The sequence below is a fragment of the Manis javanica genome, chromosome 7 (genome assembly GCF_040802235.1).
Source record: "Manis javanica isolate MJ-LG chromosome 7, MJ_LKY, whole genome shotgun sequence".
Taxonomy (NCBI): Eukaryota; Metazoa; Chordata; class Mammalia; order Pholidota; family Manidae; genus Manis; species Manis javanica.
This window is the reverse complement of record NC_133162.1, coordinates 6,182,611-6,202,691: the sequence shown is the minus strand read 5'-3', so window position 1 is coordinate 6,202,691 and position 20,081 is coordinate 6,182,611. Positions and strand designations below refer to the sequence as shown.

The 20,081-nt window shown below is 39.4% G+C and overlaps 1 protein-coding gene across 5 annotated transcripts in view; it reads left to right on the top strand.

The window, feature by feature from the left end:
- Nucleotides 1–20,081, top strand: part of EDRF1 (erythroid differentiation regulatory factor 1) — a 45,688-nt gene that overhangs the window by 9,475 nt on the left and 16,132 nt on the right. For 4 of the 5 annotated variants that reach the window (XM_017681150.3, XM_017681152.3, XM_073240133.1 and 1 more), the window contains 15 exons: nucleotides 2,374–2,475; nucleotides 2,747–2,868; nucleotides 3,529–3,640; nucleotides 6,299–6,446; nucleotides 6,526–6,634; nucleotides 6,936–7,047; nucleotides 8,504–8,764; nucleotides 10,891–10,962; nucleotides 11,262–11,412; nucleotides 13,446–13,634; nucleotides 13,964–14,164; nucleotides 15,548–15,766; nucleotides 17,307–17,530; nucleotides 18,784–18,942; nucleotides 19,092–19,241. In XM_017681150.3, coding sequence (XP_017536639.3) covers nucleotides 2,374–2,475; nucleotides 2,747–2,868; nucleotides 3,529–3,640; nucleotides 6,299–6,446; nucleotides 6,526–6,634; nucleotides 6,936–7,047; nucleotides 8,504–8,764; nucleotides 10,891–10,962; nucleotides 11,262–11,412; nucleotides 13,446–13,634; nucleotides 13,964–14,164; nucleotides 15,548–15,766; nucleotides 17,307–17,530; nucleotides 18,784–18,942; nucleotides 19,092–19,241 — 2,331 coding nt within the window. The remainder of the gene's footprint in view (nucleotides 1–2,373; nucleotides 2,476–2,746; nucleotides 2,869–3,528; nucleotides 3,641–6,298; nucleotides 6,447–6,525; nucleotides 6,635–6,935; nucleotides 7,048–8,503; nucleotides 8,765–10,890; nucleotides 10,963–11,261; nucleotides 11,413–13,445; nucleotides 13,635–13,963; nucleotides 14,165–15,547; nucleotides 15,767–17,306; nucleotides 17,531–18,783; nucleotides 18,943–19,091; nucleotides 19,242–20,081) is intronic. The other variant, XM_017681151.3, reaches the window with a different exon arrangement.

Here is a 20,081-nt window from a genome sequence, read left to right as displayed (position 1 = left end):
AGATATTTATTCCTTTTGATGTGATTGCATATGGGATTGTTTTCTTAACTTCTCTTTCTGCTTGTTTGTTATTTGTATACAGAAATACAATAGACTTCTGTATATTGATTTTGAATTCATTTTAATAGCTTCTTGGTAGAGTCATTAGAGTTTTTTATATATAGAAAATATATGGTGTTTTCTATCTATAGTATCATGTCATCTGCAAATAGTGACAATTTTACTTCTTCCTTACCAATTTGGATGCCTTTTCTTTTTCTTGTCTGACTGCTGTGGCCAGGACCTCTAGTACTATGTGAATAGAAGTGAGAATGGGCATCCTTGTCTTGTTCCTGATCTCAAAGGAAAAGCTTTTAGCTTTTCACCATTGAGTGTAATGTTAGCTGTGGATTTATGATATATGGCCTTTATTATGTCAAGATATGTTCCCTCTGTACCTACTTTGTTGAGATTTTTTTATCATGAATGGATGTTGAATTTTGTTAAATGCTCTTTTAGCATCTATTTGAGATGATCATATTGTTTTCATCCTTCCTTTTGTTAATGTGGTATGACACACTGACTGATTTGCAGATACTGAACCATCCCTGCATCCCTGGAATAGATCCATCTTGGTTGCGGTGAATGATCCTTTTAATGTATATTTGAATTTGGTTTGCTGATATTTTGGTGAGGATTTGTGTTCTTAGAGATATCGGTCTGTAATTTTCTTTTTTGTAGTGTCTCTGTCTGGTTTTGGTTTAAAAGCTTTTCTTCCTCTTCAGTTTTTTGGAATAGCTTGAGAAGGATAGGAATTAGTTCCTTGAATGTTTGGTAGAATTCTGTGATGCCTTCTGGTCCTGGACTTTTGTTCAGTAGGAGTTTTTTTTATTACCAGTTCAATTTCATTACTAGTAATCGGTCTGTTCAGATTTTCCTTCTTGCTGGTTCAGTCTTGGAAGATTGCATGTTTCTAGGAACTTTTCCATTTCTTCTAGGCTGTCCCAATTGTTGGCATATAATTTTTCATAGTAATCTGTTATAATCTTTTGTATTTCTGTTGTCCCAGTTGCAACTTCTCTGTCATTTCTGATTTTTTTTGCATCCTCTTTTTTTTTTCTTCCTTGATGAGTCTAGCCAGTTTGTCACTTTGGTTTATCTTTTCAAGAACCAGCTTATAATTTCATTGATCTTTTGTATTGTATTTTTAGTCTCTGTTTCATTTATTTCCACTCCCTCATAAATTCTTGTTCCCAAAACAAACTGCTGATTTGAGGCCTATGTTAAGCAATGTAAAGTTTAAATAGGTATCTGCAGTTAGACTTGGAGCCAGATCTTTATTAAGTACATTATAACTTAGAGCTCAAATTTCCACTAAAGCAACTATCTGGCATATACAATTTTGGGAGTTGGTCTGTAGGTTGATAACTTGTCTGTATAAGCAAATAATAAAATAATGTTTGAGGTTCTATTAGGACTCTTACAGAAAAGATGTGACACAGCAAAAGCTCTGGAGACACATCTCTGCCCTGTGCTTGCAGTTAGGTATACTTACTTTACAGACAAGTGCTAAGCCTATTGGTATATGTTAGTATGCACACAGGATGAGAAGTAAGACACCTGCATGGAATAAGCAGTGCATGTGCACACATATGTGTGCCCATCTTGGTAGAAATTTAAAGTAATGTTTCTTACTGGCAGCTGTCCTTAATTTTTGGAAAATTGAGTGGTGGACTGAGTTTACCTATTCCCCCTTCATAAGTGTTTTCCAAAATACATTCCACAGAATGTATTAATAGTAAAGGGTACTTGAGATTAAACGTATTTGAGAACATTGGACTATACAAAGGTGAAGTTGATTTTTCTACTGCAGGACACCCTAAACTTTTATATGATAATAAGTGTTGTTACTTTCCAAATGCAAACAGTGTTTCTCAAAGTTTACTCTGGAAGTTCTTCATTGAGTATCCCTGGGCCCTAGTATTCTGTGAAGCACATGTCAGGAAATGTGAAACTAGAGGCTGGTCTGAAGACCAGCATCTCAAAAATATAGCTGAGGTTTCTTAGGAAGTTTTTAATCCGGGAGAGATGGGGTAGGATGAAAGAGCAGTGGGATTTACATTCAACCAAAAAAGAAAAATTTTAACTTGGAAAGCTTAAAATAATCAGTCATTTTTAAGTAAGCTCTAAAGGCAATCAACTTATGGTAGCTATGAGAATTAAGAGCTGAAGTAAGCCACCCAGCAATGAGAGTTAATAATTTGTATTAGCTATAATTCACAAAGTAGACTTGAGGTATATGCTTTGGCTGTTTAGGTGATAGTCTTTTAAAACAGGCCATTTTAAAGAAAGTGCGGCAGCAGAGTCACTCCTTTATCCTTGCACTTTTCACAGGGAAATGAGCCTCTTGAACCCTCATACATAGTGGGGCATGTGGCCTCAGCACCCAAAGAACAAAACCTGACTACTTTATTCAATGACGGGGAGAACAGTCAGGTATGCTTTCTGTGGTGTTCAAGTTGGGACACCTATCCCCAGTCTACTTCATCATTTAAAAACTAGTCTAAATTGGAATTCATAGGAAAAAATTTACTTGATTCTGAAAATTGCTTTCTAAACAGCTCTGTGATCTTATAGTTCTGTGACTTTAACTTACTTTGTCTCCTTGTTTTTTCTTTTTCTAGTCTTTCTGTGAATCATGGGGGGAAATTAGGGACCTCCTATTTATTACATAATAATCACTCCTATTTTGTGTTTTAAATCAAAGGGTCTTAAAAATGACTTTGTTCGGAATATTTTGTGGACATTTGAAGATATACATATGTTAGTCGGCTCCAACATGCCCATATTCGGAGGAGGCAGATATCCAGCAGTCAGCCTGCGTCTCAGGTAAACCGAAGTGGTGTTCCTGTAGAATCAGCGCTCCTCTGCTCTCACTGTTTGGGCATCATCATCTTTTTCTAGGTTTTTCACTTCCCGCCTTCCCCCGCCAGTTGAAGTGGCCACAGTAAGGAAGGAGCGTTTATCAGCAAATGCTGAAAACTCTACAGCTGGGTTTCATTTTAGTCCTTAGTGAATGGTGTCAAAGATCTGTTGTACTGGCCTAGTCTTATGTCCAAATCTACAACTTATAGGAATGTAGTAGAATTTATTGAACTAATTAAGGAGGTGGTTTACCAGCTTCCTATTAATTAATTAATTAATTAGCCAATATGAATTCTGACTGGGGCATTATCATGCATGGTGGTCAGCCTGTCGCCTCTGGTTGTATGGGGAGCATGCAATAGGCTTACAGACATCTGCTGTCATATTTCCTTCTGTCTTCTGAAAACTCTAACAGATACCAGTTAGAAATCCAAGCAAAGCTTATGGAAGGATGTTCCATACAACATACCACATGAGTTACGTACGCATATTCCATTAGACAAACATACATGGCATTTTTCATCTGCAGAAAATTAAAATATTGAGGTGGGGGAAGTACGTCGTAGACTTTAATTTCTGAAACATCTTAATTAAACCAAATAACACTGGAAATTTATATTTTAGGGATAACAACAAACCAATTAATGTACTAACCGGAATTGACTATTGGTTGGACAACTTGATATGCAATGTACCAGAGCTTGTGATGTGTTTTCATGTAAATGGAATCGTACAGGTAAGCTACAGTGTGACTTGTCTAATCTCTTAAATGCAAATTGGTGCAAAGATCACCTCACCAAAGTTTTTGAGGCCTTGAATATTCAGGTATATTTTTGGCAAGGAAGATAGCTGTTAATAAACTGAAATTTGAGTATTATCAGAATTTTAGATGTTACAGGAATATAATTTCATAGGTAATGTATGGGAAGGTCACAAGCAAACTAAAACCTCCATTTGTAGCCATAGAACTCTAATTTAAAAACAAACCACCCATTATAAGTACTCATAAGTGTCTATACAGTGGAAGTATTCTGTATACAAATATCTACTCAATATATGCAGAGTTTTAGGGGGAGGCCACATAGCTTTTCCTAGCAAATTGTTGAGCATTTTTCTCTTTATGAAGCACTTTGTCCCATTATAAATGTTAGAGGGAAAACAAAGAATGAAGTTTGGTCACTACTCAGAAAGATGTTTTCTAATGGGAAATAACAATGTGCAAAGAGAAAAATAGATGGTAGATTAGGTATTAGAAGTGTAGCACACACACAGAAGTCTGGGTGATCAGAGAGAATCAAGGCCAATTCTTTTTTTATCTGAAAGACTTTCTTGAAGAAGTGGCGTCTTAACTGGATCTTGAATGATAATGTCTCAAAAAGCAAGAGATAGATTTTAAAAGACTGGTGTAAGTAAATGAAAGGATTGCAGGTAATTCCAGTTAGGGAACTGCAGGGTTCATGTAGCAGAACAGCAAAAAAGTTAGCAAGGTCATGGCCGAATAATGCTAAGCTCAGGAGTTTGGACTTGGTGTGTATGGTAATCTGTGGAGTAATCGAGGGCTTTGTATCCGGGAGGTAAACGTCATTGTGTTGGAGTATCTATTTGGAGATGGCGTGAAGGACAGACAGGGAGGACGTGGAGTCAATAAGCCCATTAGGTATTGCACTGCTTTCACAAGTAGTGTATGTACTTACACTGCAGAGGAAATACTGGGGATCGACAACAGTGAGACTGGCTAGCGTGTATTGAGTACTGGTTTTGTTCCAGACCCTTTGCTAAGTGCTTTCTGTGCATTACCTTATTTGCTCTTCTCAGCTGCTCGTACACCGTTACTCCCTTTTGGAACTTGGGCATCAGGGAGCTCAAGTGAGCTGCCCAGGGCCACATTGCTAGTAAGTGGTGGTGCCGGTATCTGAACCTGCATCCGGCCGAGGTGATACTGATACTTTTTTATTTTTTTTTATTTTGTTATCATTAATCTACAATTACATGAAGCACATTATGTTTACCAGGGTCTCCCCTTCACCAAGTCCCCCCCACAAACCCCATTACAGTCACTGTCCATCAATACTGATACTTTTAACCATTGTATTCCAACCCAGTGATTCTTAAGCTCTACATCAGAATCACTTGTAACCTCTTAAAAAAAATACGCTTATTCAGGCCCACAGTATTTCAGGATAGGTGGGATCTGTGTATTTGTCTGAAAAAGAAAAAGAAAGCTTTGTGGATGATCCTGATTTGCACCATTGGTCAAGAGCCGCTGTTATACCATCATCCTAAATGGCAAAATTTAATGAGAGGCTGTGGGTCGGGGAGGGTGGCAGAGTCAAAGGAACTCCACGGCTCAGGTCCTAGAGTAATGGTGGGATCATTGCCTGAGATGGGACATTGAGTTGGGTCAGGAAGGAAGGTGGTGTATTTGTTTTCGTCATGTGTTCAGATTGAGGAAAACATTAGAATGTACATTTGCAGGCTTTAGAGAAGACAGGGCTGGAGAAATAAATGGAGTCATCATCTGCCTAGAACCTGTCGGAGTTGATCACCAAGGGGATCTTTACTGTCAAGCACTGGGGCTTTCCCCATGTCCGCCGAAAGGGATGCGGCGGTCCGGCAGGGAAGGAGAGCCGGAGTGCGGGGTTCTCCTTCCTGCAGAGGGTGTTTTAAGGAAGGACATGATGACTTGGGGGCTTCAGGTGAAACATGAAAGATGAAAACCAACTTTAAGACTGCTTGGTCTTATCTTCCAATTGATTTGGAGTTTCTAGTCTTATAGAGTGCTTCAGAAAACGTACTAAGAGGCGTTTAGGGAAGTGTAAACAGAGGACAAGCTGGATAAAAATAGGGAGGCACTTTAAAATAATAGTAGTGATGTCCATGCAGCCATTACTCTTATTGCTATCCCCACCATCCAACCCTGTGCCCCATTTCTGTAAAGGAACAGAGTCCATAGCTCAAGGGAAGGGTAGTATCTACTGAAGAAACCTCCCAGCTGGTTCTAGTGTCAGAGGAAAGGCTTTCTGGGTGACATCTGCCTTCATTTACCATCTTCCCAACTGAGAGCCGTTAGGGTAGAATAAAAAAAATGTGTACACTGTGATTAGGTCTTTGTGAGAACAGAAATAAGATCATGCCTACTTTTGTGGTTCAAAATCTCGTAGTGATTTTCCCTTGAGAATTATTTCTGTGGTAAACCAGCAGCATTGCTGATGTGGTGGATCAGATTCCTTTGAAACATCGGAGCAGTAAAAAAGATCTAGTCATTGGTTTAAACTCTTTCGCACTGCATAGGTCTCTAATTGCAGGACTGACTGACATGTTTGGTTATTTTTAAATGAGAAAAGTGTTGTTGCCTAGGTTTTCTCTTAAACTGCCTTCTATCTATGTTTAACAGAAGTATGAAATGATAAAGACAGAGGAGATTCCCAATTTGGAAAATTCTAATTTTTCTACTAAAGTCATAAAAGACATTGCGCAGAATATTTTATCATTTCTGAAATCAAATTGTACCAAAGAAGGACATACCTATTGGCTGTTTAAAGGTGAGCCAATTTCTTGAATGAACGATAATTGATTTGAGTGACTACTGTAAAAATGAGGTTCATTTGTTTCTCTTTTCAGCAAGCGGCAGTGATATAGTGAAGCTCTATGACCTCACTACTCTTTGTGAAGAAACTGAAGACAAATACCAAAATCCGTTCACAATGCCAGTGGCCATTCTCCTGTATAAGTGAGTGCTTTAAGAAGATGGAGAAATAGCTTCATTTAAAATTTGAAAGTGTACGACCACACTATTCAAGCCTGGGCCTTTAAATGCCCTTTAGGTTTTCATAGTTTGAAAAACAGTGTGTGTGTGTGTGTACATATGGGCTGTACCAAACTAACCTTGGTGGGGGCGGGTTGTAAAGTATAGTATTTAGATGTTTCTTTTTACCCTTGCTCTCTTGGAAGGGAAGCAGCGCATGCCCAGACTGTGAGTTTTGCAGAGAATGATGAATGGGGAGTAAAGTTGATATGAACATGTTTTTTAGGGTTGCTTGCAACATGATGATGAAGAAGAATCAAAATAAGAAACACTATGGGACTATCAGAACATTGCTGCTTAATTGTGTTAAATTGTTGGACAAAAGCAGGCATCCTCAAGTAAGATGATTAGTTTTATATGCTCTCTAAAAGTAAACTCTAGCATTTTGATAGAGAAGTGTTGCTCAGACATTAAGGCTGCCTGATTCATAGTCTCTAACTGCCCTATCCAGTATGGTAGTGATGACCGCATGTGGCTGGCTGTTAAGCACTTAACATGTGCTTAATCTGAATTGAGATGTGCTACAAGTATAAAATACTCACTGAATTTTGAAAATTGTGTATGTACATATTACATGTTTATTGAATCAAATAGATTAAAATCAATTTTGCCAGATTTTACTTCTTTTAAGGTAGCCACTAGAATATTTAAAATTTCATGTGTGGTTCACATTAAATTTCTCTAGGTTAGCACTGTTCTGTAAATTTAGACTTAAAACTTTAACAGTTGTGCTATGTTTTTATCTGCTTTGTCACTACTAGAAAGTGGAAAAACTCTTCTATAGTATCTTTTAAAAGATTCATGTACAGAAATGAGTCTTGTTAACACTTTGCCAGTATAAACATAGTTCCCATTCCACACTTGAGTATATAGAAACATCTCTTAAATAATCCCTCGGTCATATGCCCCACAGTTTTATACCACCCTATCTTCAGTTGTCTGAATTTGACAACTCTGTTTTTTTGGTCTAAGGCTGGTTGTTGTATCCTACTTAAATCAGAAGATGTGTGTAGTATATACAGTTTTTTTTAAACATCCAAGTTAATTTTAACTGTAGCCACATTCAGTTTGTAGATAAGGATTACCCTAGAAACCAAGCCAAGAGAAACTGTCTTTGAGGAAAAATGGCAAAAGAATTTCTGCTTTAAATATCTAATTGCTGATTGAGATAGTGGTATTTAGTGGAAGTTGAATAGTTTATGAAGATGTTAGGAAATGGTTAAAACTAAATGTCTGTGACTAAGAGTTACTTAAAAGCAGGTAACAGTGAGACAAATGGTAATATATAAATGCTAATTTTAAGAGCTACCAGGATGGACTTTTCCCTCATTAAGCTAGTAGGGGCTCCCCCCTGGAACCATACATATAGTAAATATTAATGGCCTATTAAAGATAAACTCTTATTAATTTATAGCTTCTAGAGAGAAATTCTGGTTTCTCAGTTGATATGAAGTGATACCTTTCTGATGTTTTAGTTATGATACTGTACACATGAAAACTTTTCTTTGTCTCCAGTGAAATACAGTTGCCACCTTTTTTTAAAGAGAGGGCTGGGGACAGAATAACTTTAGGAAATAAGAAACATGTCAACTCATGAGGATTTTACAGAGTTCATTCAGAGTTTTGATAACTTGGAATTGGGAACATTTCTGTGTTTATTATATAGTCGGTGGTGGGAACAGCCTGTTTGCAGACCTCCTAAAATTTGTTAGTATAGTAGTAAAATTCATTCCACTTTAGAGTGCTCAATTTTGATGAAATTCTCTTACACGTATTTCTTTTTTTTCTTATAAGATTATTGCTTCAGCCAATTACATGCTGTCAGAACTTTTTCAATTGGATGAGCCTAAAAAAGAAGACAGTTCAGAGTCTTCTTTAAATGAGAATTCTGATGAAAGTTACAGTGAAGAGGAAGAGGAAATGCCGGACAGTGATGAAAATGGGCCCTATAGCACCAGCTCTGATCCATCAGACGATAACAAAGCGGTGGCTGTCATCAAGTCTGTTGGAGAATTGTCAGTTCCAGAAAAATACAAATCCATTCATCAAATCAGAGTAAACATGTTAAACTTTGTATTAAAGTTTTATCAATGGAAAAGCAAACAATTATTAATTGAATACAGTTAGTCTCTTAGAAGATGGCATTAGTTCAACAAATCCTTCATGGTTTAGGGTCTAAGAATCATTAACTTTATTTATGCTAAAACCTGGTTTTGTAATTGTCCCAGATTAACTGACCCACATGCAAACCTATGGTGAACAGATAAGTAAAACATGCATCAGTCTATTAATTGTTATGAGGAGATTTTCCTTTCAGTGACAGAGTGTTTTCATATCTCCTCACCAAGGTTCTTCCCAGGTTCTGAGCTGCTGGGACACTGAATGTGTAGGTTGCTTGGGGACCAGAGAATCAGAGTAGACCAGGGGTGGCCTGTAGACCCCTGTGTGGAGACACCAGGTACATTATTCCTGTGCCACAGGGCAGTACTGTTCCAGTGGCTGTGGCCATTCTCTGGCCCAGGTGAAGGCAGCCCGTAACAACTCCTGCCCTTTATGTGGATTTTGCATTAACTGTCCTGCCATCAGTCATTTTCCGGATGCTGGAATTACACTTCAGTTTTCTGTTACAATTACTTTCTAGTCCTGCCTCTCTGGAATCAGATCTAGGTCAGCCTTGAAACGGTTCTTGTTGTTCTCTGAACTAGTCATATTTACAGATAATCTTACTTTAAGCTCTGAGTTTAACTTTCATACCCAAACTTTATATCTACATAGGTTTTTAGAGGACACTGTTGCCCTCAAATGTTGCTCCTCTTTCTGGTCTTTGCCTTCACTCTCCCCTCTCAATTACCCAGGCCACTCTGCCTTGCTGTCCATCTCTCACACTCATCAAGGTCATGCCCATCTGAGGGTCTTTGCAGCGGCTTTGCTTGTACTCAGAACCTACCTGTCCCCAGACTTTTGCATGGCTGCCTTTTTCTAAGCATTAAGTCTTTATTGAAATGTCATTGCCTCCAAGAGACCTTCCCTGACCGCTCTAAGCCAAGCATCTCTGTTTTTATCTCCTTCATGGAGATGTTAATCTACCTAAAGTTCTTGTGTTTGTCTGTCTCCCTTCATAAAATGTAACTTCCCTGAAGGTATGGACACTCTTGTGTCTCAGTGTCTAAAAACACACAAGTGGGTGCTCAGTAAATAGTTGACTAAATGACACAGGGAAAAAGTTGATAACTGTTCATCTGAATTTTCAGTGCACTTTCAGCTTGAACCCCATAATGCTGTAAAAGTTTTTCTGATTCCAAACAAAATTATTGATTGCAAAAGTTACATGTATTTGGGAAACTGCACTGTAACCCAATACCATGGATTTTGGAGGCCATTAGATGATAAGTAAAGAAGTTGTAGTATGTGAGTGAGTTCACAGTTTTATACAGAGATGGCACTTTTTATCAATATCTGAAGCACTCAAAAAATGCAGCCATAATATTCATATAAACATGCTTTCAGTTAGGTTTGCCTTACTGTGTACTTTCTGAAGTGTGGTTAGTCAGTTGGCCGCAGAGCCCCAGCGTCCGTGCTCATTCAGTGTGTCTTTGGACGCATCACTAACATCTGTGCCTGCTTCTCTTCTGCAAAATAAGAACAGTAATTCCAGCCTCACAGGACTTGCTGAAATGAGACACCTCACAGGGGCCCTTACATATCATATCACTTAGTAAAGGAGGTTGTTAACTGGCTCTGCTCTTAATTAAGCGTATAAATTACACAACGGGACTGTTGGTGATACTTGTTAACTTACTGCTAAACTAATGATATGGTTACCTGTGTGTTACCAAGTACCTGTGCTCATTAGGAGTTAAGCTTACCTATTGGATTAGCTGTACATTTATCTAAAGCATTACTACTTGCAGTCTCACTTTTTTGTCAGAATTATTTAAAGATTTTTAAGGACTTAAAGCAACATATGTGCTGGAAGATTTTTGTTGATGATGCTTTATATCAGTTTAGTGTGCAATTGAAACAGAACATTAACCTTAATATCAGATTCCTCACTAAGCTGAATACATAAGCAGATTTTGAAATTAGTGATATGTAGAATTTTAGTAATCCCCAGGAGATGAGAGCTATGGAATTTGTCCTATTGGCGGCATATTAATAATTTAAAATGTTTGTTTCTGAAGCCCAGTTGTGCATTCCCAGTTTGCCATGGCACAGAAGAGCGCTGTAGACTTGTGCTTAGCTATGTCCTGGAGGTAAGTGTTAGCTTGATTGTCATGATTTCAGTAAAGCTCATATTTGATACGCAAGCAGCACTTGTTTATAGGTATCTAATTGTTATTCTGAATGATACTCTGATGTGATCTTTTTTCCCTTTAAACGTAAAGTGAAAATTAGTTTTCCCCAGCTCTTTTTGGTTAAATGTTTTTTAAAGTCTACTTTCAAAGTACAGATTTTCCTGAATGTTTTCAGTTGTCCAGATACTGTCTTATATTTAGTTTCTAACTGACCTTCATTTACGTGTGTAGTAAATGCTTTTCCTTTTTTTTTAAAGGGTTTAAAATCTGTGGACAGCAGCCTTAAAAAAGAAAGCGACCTTCCTGCAGCTGACCCCAGTACCCCAATCCCATTAAAATATGAAGATGAATCCACAGGTGGGAGTCCTGAGGGTCTGGAGAAGCAGATGGCCTTATTTTTGGACAAAAGTAAGTTGAATTGATGTGTAAATAAGGTCTTTTCAATAGAAAAATATACTAGTCCTTATTCAGTAGATTATGTCAATTAAGGCACTTATTGAAAGGAAGTTAGAAAAAGGGTATCGTGAATGGAAAATAGGGGAAAATATCCTTTTATTCGAAATACAAAACAAAGCAAAATAATTTCGATCCTTCATAGATAATTCTAATAAGAACATGAAGAACCTGCTTCCTCCTGTCGCCTGCTGTGGGGAACTGACGCCTTCGGCCTGGTTAGATTGTCGGAAACTCTGCTTCAGTGGCAGCAGCGTGTGTTTAAGAGCGCAGATTAGGGGCTCCAGACCGTGGCGCTGCTGGAGCGAGTTGTTCCACTCTTCTGAGCCTCGTTTTCCCTCTCAGATGGAAACAACAATAGCGCCTACTTAAAGGGTTGTTACGTGGACAAATGAGTTAATATATGTAAGGTGCTTGGAACAGGCACTTGAGAAGCACCCTGGGAGTATTAGCTCTTGGCACCTCACGATGCATGAATAAGCCAGCGGTGGCACTTGGGAGTTGTCTGATTTGCTCCTCTGGCACATCCCTTTGTGAACAGCATGGACTTTGAAGTAAAAGTTGTGGGTTTCTTGTTTAGTTTAATCTAATTTACATTTCTTTTTCAAACCTTACCGCACCCCTCTTTTTTAATCAGTTTCAGTTGTTTAGAAAAATACTTTAAAAGCCTGTATGCTTGAAATAATACCAAGTGCTTTCTGGATCTTTCTTCTTTTCATGAGTCTAATGGGGGGTGGGGGACATGTGGGTATTTCCCCAGCATTTATGTAGTGCTTCCTGTGTGCCAGGCTTGAGCATCTATGCAGCCAAGAGAGCCACACTGGATGCCAGCGTCTCTGTGCCTTGCTCATGGTACTTTTCTGAAATGTCTTTCCTGTCTCTTCCTTCTTCCTTATCTCACTTGTTGACAATCCTGCTCATGTTCAAGATCTCTGCACTAGCCTCTGTCCCCAGTCAGAATTACTTGGTTCCCTTACCACGTTGTCCTGTGAGCACTTACTGAAGCCTGCCTCCTATCAGTCAGCTGCATCTGACAGTTGTACCCATGCAAACACAGTTGTGAGCAAGAACTTCATCTTCAGTTTTCTCACAATGCCTCATGCATAGAAAATGCATATGGTAGTAGAGGAAAAAGCATGCATAAATAAAACTATAATAGAGACTAAGTACCCTTCATTGTTTTCAAAGACTCGTGTGTTGTAGCTGATCAAAAAATGAGGAAGCTTGAGGCTGGGTGATTGGGGGGAGGTTCCTCCCAACATTTCGTTCTTACCTGTGTAATTTTGCACTTAAGCCACAACAAAGTGTATTAATGAGCCCATGTCTACCTCCTGTCTGACGTCTAGAGGTCATATAACTTCATGTCATTGTGTCTAGTGCCTAGTAAAGTGATCATTTGTTGGATGAAGAAGGTAGTAATGGGCTGGACTTACTAAATAAAGAGTATTCCTGATGGGACAAACAGTCCACTAAGATGGGAGAGGAGGAACAGGCATAAGCGGTAACTTGACTTTGGCTGATGGGTAGTAGGGTGGAATACTGGGAAATAAGACTGAGCACACGTGGCCCAGGCTGTGGACTAGGATGTTGAGACCTGACGTAGTATGTGGTGAGAAGGCACTTTGATGTCTTAGAGCAGGGGTTCCCCCTGAGTAAAGCTGTGTTTCAGGCAGGTAGAGTTTGGCAGGTTGGTGCGTAGACTGGAGAAAGGAGGCAGATGTCAGTGATGAGTTTAGTTATGTCAGTGACCCTGAAAGAGAATGACCGCTGACGGCAGCAGGGAAGCAGAGGGCCTTCAGAAATCCCGAGTGAAAGTATTAAACACTGCCATTTTACTTGTGTGGGTAAGTAGTAAAAGCATAGTATTTAACAGTCTTGTAGCAGTCGTACTTAAAGCCTGGAACATTTTTCTGAAGAAACAAATATTTTTTTATAGTGAGATTTACATTTGAATAAAACGTGCTGCTTTTTTTCCCGCCATGTCATAGTGGGCTCCCTGCAGAAGAGTAATTATTCCAGTCAATCTGGAATGATCCCTGGTACTTGGCAACATAAAATGAAACTCCAGCTGATTCTCAAGTCATCAAAGGCCTATTACGTTTTGTCTGATGCTGCCATGAGTCTTCAGAAATATGGAAGAGCATTACGATATATTAAATTAGCTTTGCAGAGCCACGGTAAGTCTCTGTACAATACATTTCACAGCTACTGGGAAGGGAGAACAGAGAAGGCATCTGAATCATGGTGCAGTTTTCCTTCTATTTCTGTTGTAAAGTTTAATTTTAAACAACTTTTTCTAATTTTGCATGGGCTACCTAATAACTTAGTTTCTGCTTAGTGGTTTATTACCTCTTCATTTTGAAATGCATGAAGCTATATAGGATTCCTGACGTAAGATAAACTTAGAGTGCTATACAGCTTTCAGCTGGTGACATTTCCTTAGTATTTACTGTACTCACTAATTTTTACCACACTGTTTTTTCACCTTCCCACCCTTTCCATACAGATACTTACTGCTGCCTCTGCACCAATACGTTTTCTGAAGTGCTGCTGTTTCTTTCTCAGTATTTGACCCTCTGCGGCGATATCCAATTAATGCTGGCCCAGAATGCAAACAACAGGGCAGCGCACCTGGAAGAGTTTAATTATCAAACAAAAGAAGATCAGGAGATCCTGCACAGCCTGCACAGGGAGTCCAGCTGCCGAGGTACGCCGGCCGGGCGCGCCGTCCGTCTCCTCCGGGAGTGTTCACTTGCACGTGTGCTTACTGCAAAGCAGCACAAATGGTAGAGTTTTGATGTAGCTCTGTTTTGTTGCATTTATCTCTTAATTAATTTTCAAATAGAGCACAATCCTGTTGTAGTTGTTTATAAAATGGTTTTGAAGTTTTTATAATTACTAATTATAAAACTAGAACTGACTATAGAAGAGGCTCCTAGACAACTGTGTTGACTTGTGCATTTGTCTTTAATGAGGTTTTCCAGGGAACCCTTGTCCATCAGCTACCCAAGCCGTGATTTTCTCTCAGAGGAATAACAGTTGGTAAAAGTGGATGAATTGTCTTCTGAATAATTCCTGGAGGCTCAGATATAGGGGTCATTTTTTAAACTTGGCTCATAACTGGCTCTCTTAACTATGTCACACTGTTCTGGAGTCATCAGATTTCAAAACCGGGAAGTAGCGGAATTTTGTCCACCGCAGCAGTATCCCTCCTGCTCGCTCAGGACAGCGGGATAAGCTCTCTGCAGGGAGGCAGCAAAGAAGATGAAAGACCGGTTGTTGCTACTCCATCATGGAATTGTTTTGTTCTCTAAAATTGTGTATGTCATTTGATAACTGCTTCCCAAAAAGTTGTGGAGAGTTAACATCTTGACAAGTACATTGTGGGGAAATACACTGTTTCCTCACTTTTTGCTTTCTTCCCCTTCTGAGTTAGTACTCATTTCTGGAGACACGGTGGGGGACTCCTGTGTGTTTTTGCCCCTCCTGCGATACTGATTTCACTGAAAATCCTTCGTGAGAGTGATACTCTCACGTGGCGGAGTGCTCCCACCGGGGATGCTCCCCTTGAATTTTGGTCCCTGAACCTAAGTTTACTCCAGGCCCCACTAGATGGAATGTTTAAGTCTCCCAGATCTTATCTAGTAGCTTTTCCAGGGAGTTAAACTTACATTGGCAAACTACAGTGTACCTAACTAGCCTGAGGTGGCACTCAGAGCTTTACTTCAAGAACTCTTTCCATTAATTAAAAAGAAAAAGAACATGGTCTGCCTTGTATCAGTGGACAACTTTAGGTTTGTACCAGTAAGCAAGTATATCTGGTAAAGTCTGGGCTGTGGGGATGGTTTGGTATGTTTAGGCTGGAAAATATTTCTTTAATCAAGTTTTAGTGTCCTAGAAAATTGTTTTCTCAATAAATTGTGACATCTTTACTTTGAAACTGAAAGTTTTAGTTCTCTAGATTGAATCTTAGTGTATTTATACTGTATTTCACTTATATATTTTATTGTCTTAAAAATATCAGATTATTTAAATATTAAGGAAGAAGGGTTCATATGATTCATGGTATTATTCTTTTTTTTCTTTCAAGGATTTGCATGGGCAACTGATTTGTCTACAGACTTAGAGAGTCAACTTTCAGTTAGTTGTAAATGTTACGAGGCTGCTAATGAAATCTTGCAATTTAGTGACTTAAAAAACCAAAACCCAGAACACTATGTACAAGTATTGAAGAGAATGGGTAACATTAGAAATGAAATCGGTGTGTTCTATATGAATCAGGCTGCTGCATTACAGAGCGAGAGAGAAGGTGAGTATCTCTTCCGAGTCTTCTTTCTACGGCTCTTAGAAAACGTCGCTGATCGTACTTAACATGATGCAAGCAAAGAACTATGGCACTGGATTGCATGTCATAAAGGAGTGCTCTTAAAGAATCTTTTATTCTTAAATTCTCAAGAAATAAAATGAGGAAGGAACGTGCTCCCCCCTTGGGACTCGTCATTTCAGCCCTCCATCCTCCCTTCTGATCCATTCAGAGGTGAATTGGGCGACCAGCCTGTGCCAGCCTGTGCCAGCCTCGATGTGGATGCACAAGTGGCCACAGCATAGTGCTTCATGTCAGGACCCAATATGAGTACGAATCTCTGAAAAGTGCAGTAAGAACAGATGTAGTGCGATAGCAGAGCAGGCCAAGGAGGGGCCCACTAAAGCTGTGAGGGCTCTGGGACACCTTTGGGGAGCAGGTTGGTTCATGACCTGTGAGACGTCAGCAAGCAGCTGTGGGCAGGGGCTGTCCAGGCAGAGCAGGCAGCACTAGGAAGGCACCAGAGGTAATCGCAGTGGACGTTACAGCAGCAGCAGGTGGGCTCTGCAATCCAGGCAAGGGTGCTGGATTCAGCGGGGCCCATGGTGAGTCTGAGCTGCCTGTGGGTGTGGGGGTGATTGACCCAATTTGTAGTCGATTAGAAGTGCATCTTTAAAGCTCTTCAGGTTAGCAAGACATAGGCCGGGAACCATTCACATAAGGGAGATGGTTGAAGCCCCAGAGTGGGTGAAAATGTAAAGGCTGGACACACAGGACGGAAAAGTGGGGACAGAGCTGAGGATTGCAGGTAATGGAGAGAGGGTGTGCGCCTGCTGGTACAGAGTTCACCTGTGTTCTTCAGGTGCCTCTAAGGGGGCGGTGGGTGAAGGAGAATTCAGTGAAAGCCTAGGAGAACTGGGTAAGGCACAGGTTGGAGCACAAACTCCATGGACCATGTGTTTTGAATCTAAAAAGGGTGCTTTGCTCAGAAGTTTTTCCTTGCTCTAGTATCAGCTGGGTCATCTTGGAGAGCGTTGTGTTTGAGTGTTGTGTTAGTCTGCTCCTGGCTGTTACTAAATACCACAGGCTGGGCAGCTTAAACAACATACTTCTTTCTCAAAATCTGGAAGCCCAAGATCAAGATGCCAGCAAGGTTGGATTGCTCTGAGGCTCCTCTCCCTGACTTGCTGGGCCCCCACCTGGTCTCTAGCTGCGTGTGCCTCCGGTGTCCGTCTGTCTTCAAGAACAGCACTCATGTTGGGTTAGAGCCCCACCATAGGACCTAATTTAACTTTAATTACCTCTTTAAAGGCCCTGTCTCCAAGTATAATCACATTCAGAATGAGGGCCTCACCGGGAATTTGGGGGTGGCACACGTGGAGCCCATACCAGGTGTGAGAAGACTGTGTGCTGCCGTGGGTCACAGGTAGCTGGCCTCCCACAGGACGTCACGTCGCCGCCATTCTCTCATCACCACCTCAGGGGACACTGGTGGGGTCGCCACTCATGTCTGCTTATACAGTTTTCTTTTTTTTTTTTTGTGAAGTGAGCACAAGTGTGTCTCCTGCAGAACAACAGTTGTGGAAAAAAAGCTTTTCCTGTTTTGAAAGAGGAATTCACAACTTTGAGTCAATTGATGACGCTACAAATGCTGCCCTTTTATTATGTAACACTGGGAGACTCATGCGGATTTGTGCCCAGGCACACTGTGGCGCAGGCGACGAATTTAAACGTGAATTTTCACCAGAAGAAGGCTTGTATTACAATAAGGTAATACATTTGCTTACGTGTACAGGGACCTCATCCATCCATATCTAACTGCCGTTTACCTTCCATTGCTCCTCTAAAATACTGTAAAACTAAAATAAGACCATGGTGAAGGCATGGGACTTAGATCATTAACACTTAGAAACTGGCCTAAAAATAAGAAGAATTTAGTATCAAATCAAAGATGATATAGTGAATTGGTAGGGAAAAGATTATTCAGTAAATTGTACTGGTGTAACAATAGTAAATGTCAAATGAACTAAAGATTGGCAGAGAAATGAAAGTGTAAAAGCAAAAGTGATGGAATGGGAAAAGACTTTAAATAAGCAGAAATCACAAAGTAAAAGATGGACAAGTTGGGTAAAAATAAAGTTTTTTAAATGGACAACAGAAAGCAAAATTAAAAAGGAAATCACAGTGGTGAAAATATTCATAGGGTGCAAGACAGATCAGAGCTTAGTAAGCCCTTAATATAAACAATTAATCATTTAAAATAAACTGTCCCAATAAAAAAAAAGGGCAAATAACCTTGAACAAAAAATTCATACATGTAAAAATAAATGGATAATGTGTAAGAAAAGTTTCAAAGTTCAAATTAATGAATTTCTTTTATCAAACCTGCCATATGTTTTTTGGCAAGCGGTAACTCACAGTATTGGACAGGGTGTGAAAAAACTAGGTGCTCATTTAATCTAAAGTACTTCAAAGCTGTTCAGATTGTGCTAGTAAAGAATGTTCTTGGTAAATATTAAACGTGTTCTTGCTTTTTTCCTTTTTTCAAGTTTATGTATACACAGAAAAAGAATGGATAAGTGCAAGAAATGTAGAAATTATTGCTGGGTGATGGAATTGTGATTTTATATGCTTAAATATAATGACCACATATTTCAGGATGAGGGTGCAAAGGGTGGAAGAAGTTGCCTTTTACAGTCAAATCCAGCACATTTTTAATACTTAGACTCATCAAATTATTTTTTCTAGTTTACTAGTTAATGTAAACTAATTTTCATTTAGAAAGGAAAAAAAAAAACCAAAGGAAAAAAATGCGTCCTCATAAGGCCACTAAAATAACTTTCTTCATTGAAATCTTTTCATTGGTTTACTTCTTTCCTTTCCTCATAGTATTGTCCTGTTATAAATTCTCCTCGAATCGAATTCCTCTCTGGGTGACTGACCTTGAAGTGTGTTTTATTTTAATGTGCTGTTGGCATAGATCTAAACTGAGCCGGAACTGTGTCCCTTTTCCTCCCTCACAGGCTGTTGATTACTACTTGAAAGCCCTGAGGTCACTGGGAGCACGAGACATACACCCAGCTGTCTGGGACTCAGTGAACTGGGAATTGTCCACCACTTACTTTACTATGGCGACTCTGCAGCAAGATTATGCTCCGTTATCTAGAAAAGCTCAGGAGCAGGTACTGCTTGCTGGGTCTTCAGCCTTAGTTATTCCTTTGTTTAACAGATATTGAGCATCTTTTCCTTGACAAGCAGTATTGAAATGTTCAAAAAAATTTTTTTGTTCTAACCTTGTCTTTTTTTTTCTTCCTCTTAAAAAAAAAAACAGATTGAAAAAGAAGTCAGTGAGGCTATGATGAAGTCCTTGAAATACTGTGACGTAGATTTGGTGTCTGCTCGGCAGCCTCTCTGTCAGTATCGAGCTGCAACCATCCATCACAGGCTGGCATCCATGTACCACAGTTGTCTGAGGAATCAGGTATTGCCATGCCAACATAAGTTCAATGCCAAGTCCATTTAAAGCGTGTGGGTGCTTTTGTTACATTTCATTGTATGTTTTAAATCCATCTATTCTACTAACTACTTTTAGGAATGTAGGAACTTTTCCTCTTTTGCCTAATGCCAGTTACTTTTCTCTGTTGTTATTGATTGGATCTTGTGCAAAATTATTTATTTGCCTGAGTGTGTTATTTTGATTTTTTAAAATGCAGTTAGGCTTTATAGTAATGGTCCTATACAAACTTTGAAGTACCCTTCTCCCATCTTTTAAATTTTTTATTGTGAAATAGACCATGCCTATAAAAGTACATAGAAAATATATGTGAAGCATGTGTACCGTTTTAAAGAATAACAAGTAACTCCCGTGTACCTCGTCTCAAGGTGGAGGAATGGAAGCTCTTCCCTGTTGAATCTTCCTCCACACCCACCCAGGTGTGTCTTAGATTTTTCCTGTGTTCACACCTCTTCTGTGTTTTACGACTTAAACAATGTTTATTATTGACGTGGTTGTGAACTTTATAGAATGAATCATACTGTACATAATCTTTCAGTTACCATCATGTTTTTGAGATTCTTCTGGGTTGGCGCATGTAGCTGCTCATTTTTTCAGTTCAGTAGTATTCATTAAGTGAGTATGTCACAGTTTGTTTGTCCATTCTAAGAATTCTGAGCTTGGGGCTATTTGGGTTTGAGGCAGTTAGAAATAGTCTTCCATGAGCAGTCTTATACATGAATCCTGGTGTTCGGATGCATGTATTTCTAAGAATAATTTGAGCCTAGGCTGAAAGGGCCTCCCTTCACATAGGTTGCCTTACTTCTG